At 49.2% G+C, this 15,404-nt stretch overlaps 1 protein-coding gene across 1 annotated transcript in view; it reads right to left on the bottom strand.

Annotated features, from left to right (window-relative positions):
* LOC125954360 (calmodulin) overlaps nucleotides 1-5,934 on the bottom strand; it is a 31,605-nt gene extending 25,671 nt beyond the window's left edge. Inside the window, exons 1-2 of the mRNA XM_049684571.1 lie at nucleotides 5,784-5,934; nucleotides 5,283-5,477 (exon numbers count right to left, since the gene is read on the bottom strand). Of these exons, the coding sequence (XP_049540528.1) occupies nucleotides 5,283-5,285 (3 nt within the window). The 5' untranslated portion in view covers nucleotides 5,286-5,477; nucleotides 5,784-5,934. The remainder of the gene's footprint in view (nucleotides 1-5,282; nucleotides 5,478-5,783) is intronic.
* Nucleotides 5,935-15,404: the final 9,470 nt, after the last annotated feature.

The following is a 15,404-nucleotide window of genomic DNA, read 5'->3' as shown; positions in this document are numbered from 1 at the left end:
GCGGTGGTGGCGCCAGTGTTTCTTTGAAAAACGTGGCAACGAAAAAATAAACACCGACCAGCACACCACACCGCAGACCTGCACACTTTTGGAAGGGTGAGAGCCACGGGCCGCCGTCGATGCTTGTCACGGTTTTAAGTGACAGGTTCGAGACCGCACATTGCCTCTGTCCACAGCATGCACCTCCCCTCGGGGAGCGCGGCATGTCGCTGTTGGTCACCAATACACAATTGAAGGGAGGATAAAAACGCGTAAATCAGTCGGACGCGCCGGCTTCGGTTCACTACCACCCACTGCTGAGCATGTGTAGGAGGGGAGCTTCTCGTATTGCAACGATGTACAAGTCACACTTCTGAGTGCTGGATAGCGTAGAACGCAACACCGTGGCGCTCTCTTGTCGTGCGTTACGCGGAATACTATCTTTGATGTCATGCATCAGAAAGCAGCAGCGCCGCGGTTCGTGACTCACGCCTACCCATACCCCTTCCTTAACATCATTGTTGTTGATAAACCCACAACAAAGCTTATCATTCCGCGTCCCGTGCCTTGGATGGCACACGAAGGAAACAGCCAGGAAACACGCGAACGGAATGAAGTCCCAGAGATAAACATACAAATCCGAATGTAACTCCTTTTTTTTCACGTGGACCATTCATGACAATAGCGGTAAAGCGGTGGTGGTGGTTGGGGTGTGATAAGCACGCGTAGCAGCTGGTGATGCAACCCAGAGAATACAGTGTGTGGGCCCTGGAGTTGCGCACACTTATCTTATCTCATGCCGGTCAGCCGCCACCAGACTAGCGGTGACCACCATCATCACCTGAACAACGACAGTGGTGGCGGCGGTCGATCGATTGCGCATTAGAGCTTCGGATCGCACCGGAAATCCAAGGAAACGACGTGCGAATAGATGGCAAGGTAGCTGGAAGGTGGAAATCAATATGACCATAAGAGGCCATTGCGCTGGTTGTCTTACGGTGTACTCTAATCCAACATTATTATGGCGTGCCGAAGGGTGGGGGGCGCACCCATCATTGAACGCCCTCTCCACCCCTTGGGGCATACACATCATTAGATCAGTGCGCTTGACACTTGATAGCGGAAAAACAGACAAGCGCGAAGGAGAAGGCCTCATTAGCAATCAATACCGTCCGAGGAAAACATGGGCGGGGGTTACGGCCCCCTCTCTCTCTCTCTATCCGATAACTCGCAAGAACCGCACTTGTCTAGTGGCAGTCTCACGGAACATGCAATCATTTTCAGGTTGGAGCGCGCGCACACACAAGCACAGGTGGTTTTATCTCTGTGGTCCGGGGTCTGGTCTGGTGGTGCGGATTTTCTGGGGGTTATAAAGCGCACCACCGTCCTCCAAATCCAGGCCAGAGAAGCTCCACTGAAACGTGCAACGTGTATCCATCGTGCATGTAGAAGAGACGAAAGACGAAAGACGAAAGACGAGTGTACCCCACCACACACACAGCACGTTTTCTACACTTTTCCGGTTGTTGCGCGCATTCAACCAGGAAAAACAAACCCCCCGGGCACACACACCAACCGGGCCCCAAAGACCGGAGGAGGAGGTAGTGAAGGACAGTGAGTCGAAAGGGGCACTTCGGCTTGCTGTGGGCCGGCGGAAAATCGAAAATACATTTCACCCAAAAGTGTGTACGAACACACACCATGCCCCCACCAGAGCGCACCTAACACAACGCACCTACTTCTTCTACTCCTTTTTCTCTGTTTCTTGCGGCTACTACTCCACCGCTGCTACACCTAGTGGATGCAGCAGCAGCAGCAGCAGCAGCAAGAAGTTGTCGTCCCAAAAATAACACTCCAACACATAACATGCCACTGCACTCCGTGCAGGATGCGGCACTACGGAGGGAATCGAGGGGATGTCGCGCCAACTGCAGCAGGGTGGATGGTGTTGTTGGTGTTGGCTGGCTGACTGGCTGGCTGCTGCTGCTACTCTCGCATTTTGGTCGCACAAATCGCGTGTAAATGGTCCAATAAGTAGTACAACACACCGAGACCAAAGGATGGTTTTTGATGGTGAGAAGATGCAATCACTGTGTGTGAATGCACCATACGCCCGCACGGGAGTATTTTGTTCGCGAAAGGTGCAACTAAAATGTGGCCGACCATGTGGCAAATGCACATGCACCTTTTTTCATTTCAATTACTCCAACACGGGAGCCGGGGCTCTAGAAAGCCACAATCGACTGGAGTAACGAAAAGCATTCCCATATCATTGCTGGATTATTGCTACTTGAAACGTTCTAATTTAATTGTTAAAATAGATGTGTTTCGTTATCAGTTTCTTATGCACGACAAGATACGGAGATGTTTATGTTGAACTATTGAGTTTTGATCCTCATAATGATGAAGTATTCTTAATAATTCTCACTTTTCAATAAAATAACACAAATTTAGCTTCCAAATTTATGAAATGTATCAAAAATCCATCACACATTGGATTAAGTAGACTGTAGCAGTCTCTTCCTTTTGGACAAACGAACAAATTCCTTCTACACTACATAGCGTAAGGATTTCCTAGGTTCGTATATACACCATTTACCCCCACCACGTCGTATGTAGGTCATTCATCGATCCTTTCCTGGCCAGCAGCAGGACGACTACGCCCATTCTACCCTGGGACGAGCTGGGATGGATCCTTCCACTCGCCGAAAATCAAAGCTCCATCATTCCCAGGTATGTAGCATCTCATCCGCACCACCCTCGAGGTACATAACTCTCGGTGGGTGGAGGCCAAAAAAGGCCTAAAATGAGGCTTCCTTCCGTCGCTAAACCAATTTCATGTCTACGGTAACCTGCCCTCCTTCTTCTGCGCCCCGTACCAAGGGTAAGGATGTGTCCAGCACCAACAGCAGCAGCAACAGAAGCACACATATGGTTCTCTCTCCACGTTGCTACCGTCGTTCTAATTGGATTTTGAACCACTTGGTGGTAGCCCTACAGGTGTGTCCTGCTGTGTGGCCTCCCTGTTTGTGCCGTCCAACCTTTCCTCCCTTGCTGTTAATTGTCAAAGCACCAGCTTCGGCAGAATGGGGACTGACGTGTTTCACGAATGGCGCCCCTGCTGGAGTTGGTGACGACGGTTCTCTGTCGTCATTCCTCTTGTTCGAGGTTCGGTTTTGGGCCAAGTTTTCGGCTTTAGAATGGCATAATTGTAATCTAATTTACACCCGGACCCAGGACCCGGAACCTTGGGAGTGGCCATGGGAAAGCGGAAGCTTCAATTCCGAGAGGGAGAGCGACGGATACTGTGAAGGGGACTGGAAGAAATTGGTTTCCATTTTCCATTTTCCATTTAGCAGCTTGGTGGCCGGTGGAAAAGGGAGAGAGAGATCTCCAATGGAAAGCCTTTGGACCTCTCGTGCAGGCATTGGGTGCGGTCACAAGCCCATGAAACAATAAAGTGAAATTCCTTATTGTTAAACCTTACTCAGGTGAATTAAATTAGTCTCATTGTGTGCCGCGCTTCTTTCTCACTTGATGAGTTGATGCTAGGAGATCGAAAGCATTGACTCATGGATTGTTGGTGACACATAAGTTGCGCTTATTACTCAAGTGTTACTGGGTAGATTCCCCTTTTGCTACCGTTTGGCTCTGCTGGGGCTGGGGCTCCACCATCGAATGCTCTCGAGCGAGAAGAGGCGGAGGAGGAGGAAGTCACCGTCGTGGTCGCGGTCGCGGACGAAAATTTGATCCACCGTCGTACCGTCGCCGCCCGCACCAACGGGTTAACGAAAGCCGGCTGCCGTGCATCATCATCATCATCATCATCATCATTGCACACACACTTTTGCAAAATCCGCGCGCGAGTGTGTGTGTGCCATCGTGTCTTGGGGCCGTTCTCTTGTTCGAGCCCCCAAACACCTCCACCCAACCGTCCCCGGGGGGGTCCCATAAAACAAGGCTTAGAAATCCACGTTCCACCGCTAAAATCCACTGATCTGAACACCGGTGGCGCTGATGGGGACTGATGATGATGTTGGGGATCCTCTCCTCAAGCTCATTCGCTCGCTCGCTCGTTCGGGGCATCGTTTTGGGGAATTTTGGAGCCCGCTAGGCACGCGGCCGAGTCAACACGTAGCACACTCCACCGCCTTTTCTGGGGGGGAACCGTGAAAAGAAGGGATTTTGTTGCTGGGAAGAGGGATCAGAAAATCAAGATGGTTCAGGTGGTCGGTCGGCCGGGATTTCATTCCGCGCTGAGAAGGAATGCCGGCGCCATCATCGAAATTGCCCCGCAAAAGTTACATTTTTCGCAACATTCCCCCCAGCCCCATGATTCCCAGTTGAGAGAGAGAAGAGAGAGTTTCGCTCCCAAGTCGCAAAACCCGCAATGCGGCAAAAACCGATCTCGCGAGAGAAAAGCCAGCAAAGAGCGGGAATTCTCTCTCGTGAGAGTGCGCGGTTGAAAAAAGAGAGGATTATTGCGCACGCTCTCTCGCTGGTGCTCCGCCTTTTGTCGGGGCTTGATTGCCCGAAATTTCCGTTACCGGAATCGAAAAACGCGGCGCGACAAAATGGATAAAACCGAGCCACAAAAAACCTGGCCTGCCGCTAATCTCCGGGCCACGCTAGGCGCCATTTGCTTTAATCGCATCCGAGCAAGCCAAGCGTAAAATAAAAGGGGACATGAGAAGAGTTCGATGATTCACGCCGCGTCGACGTCGACTTTCGGGGACCGCCGGTAAAAGTAAACGTCACCATCGCACAGCACGCACAAATTCACTTTTTTAACCCAAGCCCCATCTCGGAACCTCGCCCAACGCCCCAAAAATGGCCAACACAAAACACGGATGCTGCGAAAAAGGCAATCGCGGTGTGGGACGACGAACCACAATCATCATCGTCATCATCATCATCGTGGATGGCGGACGGAGAACAACTTTTACGCACTTTTCAAGGCAGGCCAGAAGCCTCTAATGACGACCCCAGCACATCATTTTGCACGATTCGCACGACCTTGCGGCGGAACACTGACCGCTGGAGCGGTGGGGAGCCCCCCTTTGGGGCAAGACCCCGGGGAAAAAGGGACGCCACGGCGCGCGCGACAGTTTTTTTCTACGGCGTTTGAGAACCGGAAATCGCTCGAGGGAAAAAATCCACTCTCCCTTCTCTGTCTTGCACACGCGGCGCGATTGCAAAATTCACTCGGACGATGACGATGACGATGATGATGAAAAGTGTAGCACAACGCGAAAACGGGTTTCCGGCGATTGCTGGAGATAAAGATGCGCAAGGATAGTTACCATTTTTGCTGCTAAAAAGTGGTGCTTGGAGTCGGATTCGCTGGTCAAAAAGGTGATTCGGCGTGCGATTCGACGTGCGTGCGCTCGGGTCGCCGGTTCGATGAGAACTGCGACGACGCGACGGCTGCGGCGGCTGCGGCGGCTTTTGCTGGCTGGGCGGCGGCTGCTGCTGAGTGGGCGGCGGCTCTCGCGCCGCTGAAAAAAAGCAAAAAAAAAGAAGAGGAAAAAGAAAAATTTCGACTTTCAAAAAGAAGAAGAAGAAGTTTTGCGGAAATTTGCTCCGTCCTTTTCTCGCCTGCCCCGCGCCTCCGCCCGCCCCCTCTGCCAACTCGTTTCGCCGCGCGGCGCTCGCCTTTTTGCTTTAAATTCTCTTTGCGGGCGCTTTCGCTGGCGGAATTTGCGGGCGATTTATGGACTTTTTCGCAACAATTTTGCAGTTTTTCTCACTAGGAAATCCGGTAATTTGATAGAAAATCCCTCGCCCTCGCTAGGGAAACTCACTCGAAACTTGGAAACCGCGGACGCTGGCGGGACTAGTCACACTCAGAACCGATTTCCACGGCGACACAAATTCAACTGCTCTCGAGAAAACCCAGCTCGTCGACGACTAGGATCTAAAATCCGCGGTTCGTCGTCAATTCCGATCGTCTCCAACTCGTGCTCCCCAACCGATGAAAATGCGGACCCGATCCGGGAGCGAAAGCTCCGGGACTCTGCGGAAAATTCCGGCTCGGCTTTTCTCTGGCGAAACTCTGCCGAGAAAACCGATCGTGCGCCACTGCTGCAATCGGCACTCCGGTCTTGTGTCCCCCCTCTGGAAAACGCAACAGGAAAAGCTTCCCTCATTAAACATGGAGCCCCCCAGAGAGTGAGTCACCGAGAGAGAGAGAGTTTTCCCGACGACAGAAAATCCTGCTGCCCCAGCCAACCATTTCCCGGGGCCGGTGGAGTGGAAGCGATGGGGACTCGCGCGTCATAATGCTGTCCTAGCGCGCGACTGATGCAAGACTCTCCGACGTTTTCCCGAGGTTCCGAGGTTTTTCCGAGGGCCGAGGTGTAAGTATGCGTACCGCAGGACATGCCACGATGGCTACAGCACCACCAGCGCCTGGCTCTAGCAGCGTATTACTGCGCAGAACTGTCGCAATGCATAAAAAAGTTCGCTTCCTTCTTTACATATTCGATAAAACAACGACGACGGGCCCTTTTTTGGGGCTCGTCCCGCTCATGTGATCGACCTTCGGGACGGGGGTGGATGCGACGGAGAACGTGGTTTGCGAGGTGCTTGGAGTACGCACCCCTCCCATATCGTAGCATGTGGAAGCCACGCCAAGCCTCTGCACGTGTGCCCGGGAAATTTAACGAGAAAATGGTCCCAAAATTTCCATCCTTCATCCACCCTTCCAGGGCCCCGTTCTTGTACTCCATCATTCAACGTGATAAGGCTCGTTATGCTCGGACGCATCCTCGTATCAGGTACGACGGATGGTTCGGTCCAACTTTGCTGACCTGTGCCACGCTGCAGTAGTTATGGCCCCCACAGCAACTCCGGTGCGTTCGCCTCCGCAAGCTCGATCATCTTGACACACATAGTGGCCGGTCACCGACGACCACGAGGACGATGATGGCGACGCTAGGGCGCGCACCTTGGCAGCAGCACTGCTGTGGCTTCCCGTCTGCGAGGTTATGCACGCTGGCAAAACCTTCTGGCACAAGGCCTTCATTCCCGCTGCAATGTGGCAGACCGACCCTGCTACTTTTGACCCTTCATGGTCATTATGTTGGCCGCGACAGCTGCTGCTGCTGCTGCATTGAACACTGCAGCATGATGTTGCAACACGCGTTCGCCCTCTCTGCCATAGCGCCATTTGTCAGTGCATCATCATATGCTGCAGAACTGGATCCCAAAATGGTGTTCGGTGCCACCCCCGAGGGGGTCGAGTGATCTAAAAGAAAGGCGAATGAAGGCTTTCCATTTGAATGATCAAATTCGCAAATGTAATCTAATAGTATACAGGGTGTCCCAGTAATTTCTACCGAAAAGAGCTTATGATCAGTTTCTAGTACATCCTTTTGACTAGTAAACTTTGAACTTGAAATATTTTTGACTTTGAAAGACTAGTGACAGCATTTGGTTTCATTTCGCTGCAAGACCTTGATGAGAATTTTCTTATTGCAAAATGTACTAAGGTGTCTATTCCAGTGAGTCCAGCATAAAGTAAAATAATTATTTGCTTTCTTCTTATGCTTCCGAGTTTGTATGAAGATCAGTCAAATTTGTAGTAGCAAAAGTTTGATTCGGCTGCTAAACCAAAAATGTCCCTTTCATATTTTGGGGAAAATTTGACCGATTTAATGATTCAATTAAAGCGGTAAGATATAAGACAAATTTACATCCAATTGATGCCGTACACTTTTGAACTGTGTACCAATAAAATATAGATGTTTAAATTTGGAAGATTAGTTTGCATAGAATTGCATTTTACTTAAGTGACCCTGTAAAGCACCAACGATTGATCTGGTTACCACGAATAGAAGAGATTAAAGACAGCAACTAGACATGATCATTTCCACCACCACTAGTAATTCATAACCGATCACGAAAAATAAATGATTTCCGGAGTGCATATGTGCACCGCTTCCTAACTTAATTAGATTCGTTAGTGGAATGCACAAGACGTAGGCCCCCGGGGGCCTAAGCGCTCGCTCGCTGGCTGGTGTAACCGTTCTCATTCAAACAAACAAACAACCCATTTGCATGTAAACTGCATGTGGAATGTTTAGTAGCGTAACACACGCGGCCACAATCTGCCCTTACTGCTATTATTGCCACCCGATGGTGCTTGCATTTCGTAATGATCTCCCGACAACCCGATTTCTTCTCGCCACCACCAGAGGATGGTGGGTGATACCGGCGGAAGCCAACGGGGCCACCATCAACACCGAAGGGCTGTCAGGAGCAGGCAGCAAATTGCGGTACTCGGGCCCGCAAACAAACCGATAACGATAAGAAGCGAAGGGGTGTCGTATGCATGCGTGTGCTCCACCCGGCCCCGGCTCGATTGGCCGATAACGACCGCACACCATCGACCTGTCGATCTGCCGGGCGTTGGAACCCGGTGCTCGAATTAGATTCCAATCAATTAGCTAATGGTGCTTGCGACCGACTGGCCGGCCGGCCGGCCTGACCGACCGACGTCATGTGAGCCCGTGAGGTAGTAGTGTTGACGAGAGTTTTTCGATGCAAACCTGGTAAAAAAAAGGGGAAAGAAAATTGGAAAACCAAATGAAAATGCTGGGCAAATGTCACGTCACGCAGAAACAAAAGGGCCACGACAGCCACCTTTGATGAGATTTGGATTCTGATTTTCGCTTTTTCTAACCCAAAACCGGGGAACTCCGGTAACTCCGGTACGCTGCCCACACGCAGCGACTATTCCAAGATCCCAATTATAATCCCGGCCTCGAGCCGAGTGACACTTGACGGTGACTTGACTCGTTCTCTCCTTCAGTACCTAAAGCACTGGCGGAGTGGTAATATCGATCACACATCAACACCCCCTAACACGTGGTGTAACGCAGATCGAGAGGAAAGAATAGTAGGAATCATGGCGGGGCTGGGGTCATCCGTCGTTGCTAGTAACGAAATTGAACGTCAAATGGAATCGTCCTTGCATTGAGCAAAGGAGGAGGAAGGTAGGAACGGAGATGGAGGTTGATTCGTTAGTTAGTGGATCAACCTGGTCCCGGTCTCTGAGCTGACGATGGCACTTCGCAATCGATGCTATTGGCTTCGCATCCCGTTTGCTTTGCACTTCAGGATGGAGCACAGATAGTGGAACCACCGCTAGCGAGATATTGGCCTTCGGTGGAGCTCTAGGAACGAGTTTCTCGGTTTTTCACGATAGAGAATTGTGAAATGATTGAAAATGTGACCAGGAGTTTAACCAAAAAGATGATGACAAACAAATGGACTCAATATGTAATGAGATTGATTTAAAATGATAAATAGTTCTAATAACATTACTATGAGTAAGCATCGAGGCTAGTTTACAGGCCAACAACATTATAGAACATTAACCCATTCTGATGGACCGTCGATGAGTTGAACTTTGATGATGCTGATGGTTGCGATATGATAACAAAGTTAGCGGACCACACTCGCCGACCTATGCGAGCGATAGAACATTAGCGGCGAGTTGCTGCACGCTTGCACTGCAGTATACACGGGAGCTAACGAATTATGAATAAATTATGATACCCACTTATGATATTAACGTAGCGATGTTAATTTTGCTTTCTGAAGCAGCGAAATGAACAATGAAATTAAATTATAAATTTGCGAAGGGATGCAAGCCTGGAAACGAACTAGTCGGCCAACATAATGGTAGGAAAACTAAAGTAATTTTTTTTTTGATTATCAAACCATCAGTCCATCCGCCTTTCACACAAGGCTCAATGCATCTCGCAACTTTGAATCGCGATTCCCAAAACCAACGTTTTCGAAGTCCGTGCCCTTCGTAGTACAAAAACTACTGGACCGATCGATTTGAAATTTTGAACATATAATCTGTACACTATTTGCCAGGTAGCCCCGTCGAGATTTTATAAAAATTGTTGATACTTTTTTTTAAATAATTTTTTAACATTGTGTAAAGCTCGTTTTTTGGGGCAACATCGAAAAAAGCATCACTTTTTCAACTTCAAAAATCTGCCAAAAATCCAAAAATGGAAAATTGAACAAAAACTCAACGGGGCTATCTGGATAAGCTTATAATCTTACAAAAGAATATTGATTTGAATATTTTTGATTACCCAGCACGTGGCTACGATGGGCACCGCAAAAAGTACATTTTTTGCAAACTTGCCTTTCTAGATTGGATGCCATGAGCGCAGTTCTGATCAAATCTTCCCCAAAGTAGCATCAAATATTCTTGAAAAGTTGTAGTTTAATATGAGATAATTTTGAAAAATAAAAGCAGACTGGTTTCTTCACTAAAAATCGTCAAAAATAAGCCCTTTTTTGACCCGAAATAACCAAATAAATAAGAAATAAGCCCCTCCTTAATTCCAGATTTTGGCTTCCATCTTCGCTGCACTTTTTTCTTTCCCTGTTATTTTCATTGCAATTTGGTTTAACAATTAGCCTGAAGTGAATTCAAGCCAAAAAGCCTCATTATGGATTTTTTGTCCTCAAAACGATTTTTTTCATTCATTAATTTGATGTGAAAGTATAAAATTTCTATCATATAACGGCGCAATTTTATGAAAACATATTCAAACTTATAGAGCCATAGCATCAATTCCAGGGAAACGTGGCTAAAAGAAATGCACGTGGCTAAGAAAAATGAAATAGCTTCTCACACGATCATCTGAAACATGAACATTAATATTCGTTTAATAGAAGACGAGTTTCTCCAAATACTCTCCTCGTTCCCGCCGAGTTAATTTGAAATTTTTAATTTTGTAGCATTGAGAAAAATTGTAAAGATGTAATAAAGATGGATGGTGTTTACAATTTTAAACGAAAAATTAAAATAAAGATATTAAAAATATTATCCGGAAAATTAAACTTACTTTAAAAACGTTGGCCAATCGACTGCATTTTTGTTAGTTTCACTTCGATCAACAACAAAAAAAAATATTTTGAAAAAATACAATATTCACAAAAATATAATAAAATAACTATCATAAAAAAATCAATACGTAACCCCGTCTCAAAATGACCTGTTACGACGATTTGAGTGCATGTGTTTGATCACATGTTACGCAACGGTCGCTGGTAGTGTATCGTTATCACCAATTATCGACGGAGGTATCAATCGTAAAGCATAAGCTCCCTCCCCCGCTCGAAACAATTGAGACCACCGTACAATGTAAAAGGGTATGGCGCCATTTGGTCCAGCATAAGCAAACGTCTGTCATCGTCGACGGTGTGATAAGGTGTGTCCCCTATCACCAATGGGTGCTTCTGTACTAACACGAACCCAGTTTGTGTTTTCTCATGAACTTTCCAATAATTATTATAATAATCATTTTCCCCCTTCCCGTCCTTCTCACCCAGCTTCTATACGTGCCAGGAAACCGTTTGAAAAATAAAAAGAAACATCATCTGTAAGCCTCAAGCCATCAGTGGAGATATCGTCATTGACTTCAAAGTAATGCACACACTCCCTCCCCGTGGGCTTATCAGAAGCGAACACTAATCGTTCCAGGTGTTTCGCTGTCTACACGAGGTCGCTACGGTGTCCATCGGCGATATTGGGCGACCGGAACAACAAGCCCCCCATCGTCGCCGTCGTCCGGTTTCCAATCATACCAAATGGAAAACGGAACACTTTATGGCGACACTAATTGAAGTTTTACATTTGCAACCATTGGTTCAGGTTCGCCTTCGGTCGTCGTTGCAGTCCGAAATAGGGAAAGCAAAGCGGAAGGAGAGGAAGCAGAGAGCGTACGACTTGGCAAAATCTCCCCACCCAGAGGAGGGGGGGGGGGGGCTTTTATTGGAGCGCACTTCGCGCTAACCTCATTTTCCTTCGTCAACAGAGGAAACCGTAAAAACGGAAGTAACTCATCTGGAGAGAGAGAGGGGTTGATGTTCGCATTTACTGCTTCAACGGCAGTGTGCAGTGTTCAAAAAACAAGAAGCAAAATGGCAAGAAAACTCGTCTGCACGTCTGCACGGCTTGCCGGCGAAACGATATCGAAACGAAATCGACTCGCGGTTCCGTGAGAAGATTGTGTGTGTCCCCCCCGCGACCATGGAGCGCAACCTTGCGACAGGTCATGATGCTGATGATGATGATGATGTCGATGATGCTGGGACGTCGTTCCGTCGAACTGCTGTCCCCCGTGACAAGTTAATATTGCAGCCACTTCGCAAAGCGCGTGCACACGAAGCAAGTGATATTGACACTCGATCCGCTTCCGCTGGTACCTTTTCGACTACGACAAAAACCCCCTTTCGAACAACCGGACGCCGGTTGGTGGCCGGTGGCCTCGGCCTCTCCAAGGTAATGAGAACCGGCTCCTCTCGTGCGAAACGTGCGGTGTGTGTGCGCGCGCGTGAGAAGAATGCCAATGAAATCCGTTGCGGTACCCCCGGCCCGGTAGTCATCGTCGTCGTCGTCATGGTCTGGCGTCTCACCAGAAGACGACCGGTGATCTCACCATTTATCATGCATTTTGTGCACATATCCGGGGGGGGGGGACACCTACACGACGACGGTGCTACCCCACCGGCGGAGTGCCAATTGGTGCTCAATTGGTCTGCGAGCGTCTGCGGTGCTGCTGCTGCTGCTGCGGGAGTCGCTTCTGTGACAGATCGTAGTCGCCGTCGTCATCGTCGTTCGTCTCACTGCGACGACTCACTCTGGGATTCGGATGCTGGGCAACCGAACTGCTTACTAAGACCCAACTGCTGCTGCTGCTACCGTTCCGCTTAGTCATCTTCTCGTTTGTTGGGGGAAGCAACCGAAGGGAAGCGAGAGATCGAGCGACGCTCATGAGAATTGCGTGAGTAACAATATGAAGGAGGGAATGCGGGGGGCATTCGGTGGATGGAGAAGCCCCCGCGGTAGTGAGACGAGGTGACAATCGGAGGCAAACGATCGAGTGCTGGTGGTTGTGGCAACCGATTAGTTAGGTGGATGTACTAACTAAGGGGGGTCGCAAGTAGTAGTAGTAGTAGTAAGTGTGTTACAACCGAGGGAACAGCGTGTCAGGCGCGCTGTTTACTGACACTGGCACACATGCCCCCCACTTGCCGACGCCCCCAGGCTCGCTCTCCCCTTTCGTTCGGTGGTTCTCGGAACGAACGACGACGACGACGACATCGCTGCGGCTGGTGCGCTGTTTGTGCGCGCGACCGAACGCGACTTCAGGCGGTGCGGTGGCCACCCTCCCTCGGTCCGGGGGGGGAGCCGTGCTGCGTCCGGGAAGCCCTAACCGGGGGTGCGTGCGCACCATGTGTTGGTGACGTCGAATGGAGCGCGTTGATTGGCCCAGCAGCACCTGCAATGCGAAAAACGGACCCGACCCTGGCACGCAAACAGTGCTGCGGGCGTGAACAAACGCGCCTCACAGCGTCCGAGACCCCCCTTCACACCATCAACGACAGCTCCCCACTGCTATTGTTCTTGGTGTTGTTACCATCAACAATGGCAAGGGACCGATGGGTCGAAGTGAGGACAGACGTTGTTGCACCTCTCCCGGTGGACCGGACCGGACGGAATGGGTATCAACCACCTTCGTGGTGATAAAAGGATGCGCATGTCTGCGTCAGCATGTGTCTGTGTGATTGTGTGACTGATAATCGGATTGCGGATCCTTGGCATGGTTAGAACGCGGTCAGTGGATGCTGCTTGTAATGCACATACCCAGCAGCAGCAGTAGCAGCAGTGGCCCGGGGTCTCTCTCGCACTCATCTCTGGGAATCCGGAGCGAGCGTTCCGAGTTGTCTCTTCCTCGAGCTCATCATCATCGTCTAGTAAACAACTCAACTGTCAGTCGACTGAACGCCGCATCTTGGTCTGCATGATGCCGCTGCTACTGCTGCTAACGCTACGCAAGAACTTTCTTTAAAAAATAGGTGCCAGAAATTCCCGTTTTTTTTATCGTAATGGAATTGTCATCATCGCGTCGCGTCCTCTTATCGCATTGAGGGAGGCTCGTTATCGGTCGCTTACGTAGTAGTCGTCGGGGCCCGTTTTATCACTCAATCGATCAGCAAATGATACGTGAAGACACACGTCTCATTGCAATGTAATTGGAACCATCAATGATTTCAATACCTTGGTGCCTTTCCAATAATATCTCTCCCCGCCCCTTCTCGCTCACCACCTCTCACCGACGGTGACAAACAATCGCACAATCACGCGCTCCGGTCTGATGGAGGCGCCCAGCCCCCCTTCGGCAGAGCAACGAACGCAACGTGTGCGTAAACGCGCACTGCGTCGTCGGCATCATCGGCATAAAACGGCGCATACCGCAACAGGTCGGGGCCATAACCGAAATGCAGGGAAAACAGCTCGTTCTCGTACGGCGCGCGCGTACAAATTTTCACTAGAGACCGAGGCCAATGCCAGAGAGAGAGAGAGAAAAGAGGAGAGAATTTACGTGCTACGCTCGTGGTAGGATTTTCAGGAAACTCGCTGCTTGATAAGCTTATAATAGAATTCCAGGGCAAGCCTCCCCTTCCCCTTCACCCCACTGCATCAGTAACAAAATAAATTTTATCCGATGACATACATATACAGACGCACGTGGCGTTTGCTCTAAAGCTCCACATCATACTCGGCTTGGCGCCACGGACGAGAGCGATATACGGTCGGAACACCGTGATATGCTGCACCACAGCATAGTACAGCATCCGTCCCCGATCGAGCGGGCTAGTGTGATGCCCCTGCAGTAGTAGATTGTGCTCTGTTCTCTCTCTCTCTGTGTAGAGATCGTTCCCAACGTCCACCGCCGCGAATGGCGACCGCGTGACCTGAGCGGACTCGTTGATGCGAAGCGGGAAAATACAAAATGTAAACAATTTCCGTGCAATCAGCACTCCGCGTGGTTGGGCACAGTTGAGTTAAGGAGATTAGTTTTTTGCTTGCCCCTTTCTGCTTCTATTAAAGAGTCCAAAGCATGCTTCGTTGGTCTCCGCGTCTGTTCGCTTCAAATCATGGTACGATGGTCAACGATGCTGCTTACAGGAAATATGCGTCAAATGATTTGAAATGCGGAAAGCAACGCTTAAGGGCTTACTTCATCTTAAAATACAATCTTTTGGGGGGATTACATTCTAAAGATAGGACGGCGGATGCTCCAGCGTTCTAAATGTTACATCGAGGTGGTTTTATATTAGAGGCATTTGTTTCTATAAAAATGACCTGACATTTTAAAGGAGTTGTCTCAAATACGAGATCCGTTAAAGTAATTTTAGCTGTTCTATGTAGTATTTAGTACTCACTGATGTTTAGTATATTTACTGAACATTCGCGCGGCCACAGCTGCATAAATGAGAACCGTATTTGGGGCCAGTAGAGTAAATAGCGTTCATTAATACATAGTTTATTACGAAAAAATACGTAAATGAATGCTAAATGATTGGTTTTCAAAGGGCTCTGA

Source organism: Anopheles darlingi, chromosome 3, assembly GCF_943734745.1.
Source record: "Anopheles darlingi chromosome 3, idAnoDarlMG_H_01, whole genome shotgun sequence".
Taxonomy (NCBI): domain Eukaryota; kingdom Metazoa; phylum Arthropoda; class Insecta; order Diptera; family Culicidae; genus Anopheles; species Anopheles darlingi.
The sequence above is the reverse complement of the archived record's forward strand: the minus strand, read 5'-3'. Positions and strand labels throughout refer to the sequence as shown.